Here is a 4719-nt window from a genome sequence, read left to right on the forward strand (position 1 = left end):
CCCCCCCCCCCCAGGAAACCCCAAACCAGCCATCCAGAAGGAGCCCCCATCACAATGAGTAGGGAGTACAGTAGCATGGAGAGGATGTCGTTACCCGAATCTCATCACCCAATCACGCGCATATGTATGACAACACTTCCTCTCTGTGCCAACTTTTTTCTTTTTTTTTACTATATCATCTATATTTTATACTGTATTTCTGACAGCTGGGTGATGGAGTAGCCCGATGAGTTTATTTTTTATTTATTAATAACTTTATTTTCAGAACTTAAGATAAAAAAGAAAGATAACATACCACGGGGATGGCAAATACAGTTACAGAAATATGAAACAGAAATATGTCACAATTCAGAAAGACATCATAGGATAAACTCGGCAGCAAATAAGGGAAACAATGATGCCATAAACAGAAAAACTTCTGTTGTTCTTTCAGGACTGAAACTTTTTAGAAAACACAGCTGAGCCGTGAATGTCTCACACCACACCAGTAACTTCATGGAATGTCCCATAATGTACAAGGAGAAGCTAACTTTAATGTACTTTATGATCCAAAATGTCAAAGCAGCTCAGGGGGAGGAGCCAGGGGAGGAGCCAGGGGAGGAGCCAGGAGCCCCGCGGCTCCTTGGAGTGAAACAAACACTAACATGATGCATTTTGTGTAGCTCGGATGTGATGGAGTCAGTGTGAACTATCTGAGGTTAGACTTCCTGCAAGTGGGCAGAAGAAGGTCCTGCAGGAAAAGTCGCTTCTCTTGATATGTTGAAAGAAGGAGAGAAAGAAGGAAATTTATATTTTTTTCTTTTTCTTTTCATTTTTATTGAATAAAAGGAAAAACACACAATGCCACATTCAGTTGTAAACTCAAACATGATAGAAACAAAAAGAAAACATGAAAAGGGGACAGGAAGATGAAAAACTGATTTCGTCTGCCCCTTTTAACAAATCAATAAATCAATCAGTAAAAAAGAAAAACACAAAACATTCAGCCGATTTAGGATACAGGAAGATAGAATTGTGAAAGAATGAACAAAAATGTACAATATCAACATTATTCAGTGTGAAATGAACGCCATACCTCAGGGATGAGTAGTTGTTATCAATACTAAATCGATTTATAGTCATTGATCATAATGTTTTCAATGTAGTTTCTAAAACCTGATATTGTTGGTGTTTTTAATTTGTGTGCTCAAATTATTCCATTGATTGACTCCATGTACTGATACACATCGTTCCTTCAGAAGTTTTCTGTTTTATAAACATTTCATGCCCTTTTAGATTGAATTTACTTTTTCTTTTTATGTATCTTTTCATTAAATTAGGAGGAAGGCATTTCATATTTACTCTATACATACATTTTAAAATATTAAAGTTAACAAGATCAGAACATTTTAATCATTTTAATTGAATAGATAATGGATTAGACAGGTCCCTATAATTACTCTTTGTAATAATTCGTATTGCTTTATTTTTTTAATAAGTAAATTGGAAGAGTATAGGTTTCATAAGTTGTACCCCAGATTTCTGAACTGTTCTGGTTTGGTGTTTTCCTTTACTGGTTTTGGTGTTGTTGTTTTGTGTTGTCTGCTTTGTGCTCCTACAGGGTGGCATGGGGCAGGAGGCGTAGCCTCTACTACCTGGTGGCCTTCCTAATTCCCGAACCTTCAAAACCTCCTCCAACCTGCCAGGTTCTTTCCCTTCCATTCGGTCCCTTCCTGGTTCCAGTGAAGCTGTCTTCAGCCTAGCTCCCTGCCAGTCTGCTTCCTTTTGTTATTTTGTTGTTGCTGTGAAGCTAATAAACCTTCACTAATTAACCATCTGACTCTGTCTACTCACCCTGACACTAAACAATAGTTCAGGTATGGCATAATCAAGGAATTGTAAAATAGACATAGTGAATTATTGTCTAAGAACCATTTTACTTTGTGTAATACTGCAATTGTTTTTGCTAATTTGGTTTTTACAGTGTCTTTTCGTCTATAATAACTCCTAAAAGTGTTACTTCTTTTGATATTAATATTATCTATGCTTAATTCAACTGTATTGTTTGTATTTCTATAACTAAATATCATAAAATACGATTTTTCACCATTTAACAATAGTTTATTTCAGTTAAACCACAATTTAATCTTTTCTAACTCAGTCTGCACCACCTCGATCATGTGGTCAATATTGTCTCCTGAATAATTAAAGGTTGTGTCGTCTGCAAATAAAATGGAATTTACTATTGGATATTTAATCTAAACCATATATAATAAATAATTTAGTGCCAAGGACTGACCCTTGAGGTACACCACAAGTGATATTGCATAAATTTGATTTAATGTTGTTCATTTGTACATATTGTTGTCGATCTTTTAGCCCGATATCTCTTCCATCAATTCCATTAGTGCCATTGCCGTTGAATGTTTTGCTCTGAAACTGTACTGACTGTTACATAAAATATTTTCCCCGTTTAGGAATCTGTCTAGCCCAGCTACATATATTTTTTCTAATATTTTTGATAATTAGGAATTCAGAGATATTGACCTGTTGTTGGAAAAAACATGTTTATCTCCATTTTGTAGAGTGGTCAGACCTTGGCAATTTCCCTCCTGTCTGTAAAAATTCCTAGTGTAAAAGATAAGGTACATAAATAACTTAAAGAATGTTAAATATAATATTTTATGTCTTTTATCAGTATCATATCTAGGTCGTCACAATCAGCATGAGTACAGTGAGCTGTTTACGTTATTCAAGTTAGATGAGGTTCTGGATTGTACAGAGAAAAGAAAAAGAACCATGTAGTGTACAGTCATCGCTGCAAGAGTTGGAATCATGTTTGACAAAGGATCTGAAATGTCCCTGGAGGGTTTGGGAGGGAATTTTAAGGCGTACGGAGGTTTAGTATTCAGAATTTGGCTGATTTATACATGTTTCTGGAGGGGATGTTCAGCCAAATTCTAACTTTTAGCAGCTGTTGGCCCCTGCAAATACCGGGGTTCACTGTCCATTTATATGAAACTTAAAACAAAAACAACAAAAGATCTGTCCTGTAAAAGAAAATAAACAGAATCCCCAAAATGATTTCTGTGACATGTGGTATGCAAGAGTAATTCATAAAGGCTTTGAATGAGCAATAACCACCACCCTGAGAGTTTTTTTTTTTTTTCCAGCGTATGCCTCGGCATGAAGTGTGGAAGCAGAGAGGTTCTGGAGCTACAACACGCAGCAGAGGTAAGGGGAGTCCTGCTGAGGGGGTTCTGCCGAGGGGGTCAGATGTTGCAGGAACAGCGTCCAGTCCGGGCCACAGACAGGTAGGTGTGTCTGGAAGTGGTTCCAAAACCTGCAAGTACATCTGAGGGTCACATGCCTGGCACCCCAGTATCTTTCAGAACTTTTACGTATTTACTGCCCACGTCTATCCCGGAGGTCTGAGGATCGACTGCTTTATGAGCAGAGTAGACAGAGCCTTTTCAATTGCTGCTTCCAAACCCAGTTACTTGAGTGATTTTAAGTCCCTTTTAAAAACTCACTGTTTTACTCGAGCTTTTAACCCCAGTGAGCAGATCTAGTGGGCCAGCTTGTTAACTTATTATTTTATTGATTTGTATTGTCTAATTCCTTTAATTGCATCTTTTATCCCTTCTGCTCTCCTTAGCTTGTTTACATTAAAAGTGGGGTCATCTGGACCCCACAAGACAGTGCGCTGAACTTTTTTTTATCTTTGATTTTTGAGTTTCACAAATGTCCATGGCAGACATAAAATCCTGTCCACCTTTGTCCACATGTTTCATGGAAGGAATCACACATTAATATGTAGATGGAGTAGTGGTGGGCGATATGACGATATAAAACCGTCTTACGATCTCCAAAGATGACAATGTGTCATTTTTGAGAGATTGTTTTATCACGATCTTCTACAAAAAGCTGCAACAGCGAGAAGGCTAAAGCTTGTTGACTGGTACACGTGTGTACCGCGGACCACACCACCTCCTACGGACGCACACCTCGCTCTAGCATAATTTAAATCAACTGTCCGTTCACATCGAATGGAGTTCGAGTCAAATTCATGTAAATCGTCTTTGTTTTAACAAGCCCTTACGTAACTGCTTCATGGTTATCTCAAAGTCTGTTCACCTGAAGCTCCCACCGCGTGTGGGAGGAGCTTCTGTCAAAAGCTTTTCTCAAAAGCATCAGTACACGTTTCCATTTCTGGATTCAAAGCCGCTCTGTTACAGACTCACCGGGGCATCAGGGGACGATTGTATGGCAAGCCAAAGAGATCAGAAATCACTAGGAAAATCGAGCACAGGAGTGTCACGTTTTACAGATAATTATCATTATTTAAAATAAATGTTCCCATAGTTAGTTTTGATAAAACAATTAATACCAAAAAAATAGTTTTAACTGTTTTACTCATGATTTAATTTGGACATTAGGGGTGAGAACATTTGTATTTTAAGGAAACTCCAGATAGATTTGGTATTTTCCACACTATTTTTAAGCATTCTTTGCTCTCAGTTTTTGTAAATTTGGTCTAAAAACATCTAAATGTAATCAGAAACTACAGGTTTTAGCGTTTTGTTTGTGTTCAAAGTTTAAATCTGTTTTGTTTAACAAATAGGCGTCAATGACCAAATGTTTTGATGATATAAATATTGTGTGTAAAGTACTTTATATGCTCATTGAATATTTCATTTGAAGCATTTCCAACAATATATTCAGCTTTTTTTTTTTTTT

At 37.1% G+C, this 4719-nt stretch overlaps 1 protein-coding gene across 1 annotated transcript in view; it reads right to left on the reverse strand.

Moving 5' to 3' along the window:
• Positions 1-486: 486 nt before the first annotated feature.
• The window catches only part of cmah (cytidine monophospho-N-acetylneuraminic acid hydroxylase), an 84337-nt gene continuing 80104 nt past the window's right edge, over positions 487-4719 (reverse strand). The window contains exon 15 of the mRNA XM_024262907.2: positions 487-3322. Coding sequence (XP_024118675.2) covers positions 3196-3322 — 127 coding nt within the window. The 3' untranslated portion in view covers positions 487-3195. The remainder of the gene's footprint in view (positions 3323-4719) is intronic.

The sequence above is a fragment of the Oryzias melastigma genome, linkage group LG5, assembly GCF_002922805.2.
Source record: "Oryzias melastigma strain HK-1 linkage group LG5, ASM292280v2, whole genome shotgun sequence".
Taxonomy (NCBI): Eukaryota; Metazoa; Chordata; class Actinopteri; order Beloniformes; family Adrianichthyidae; genus Oryzias; species Oryzias melastigma.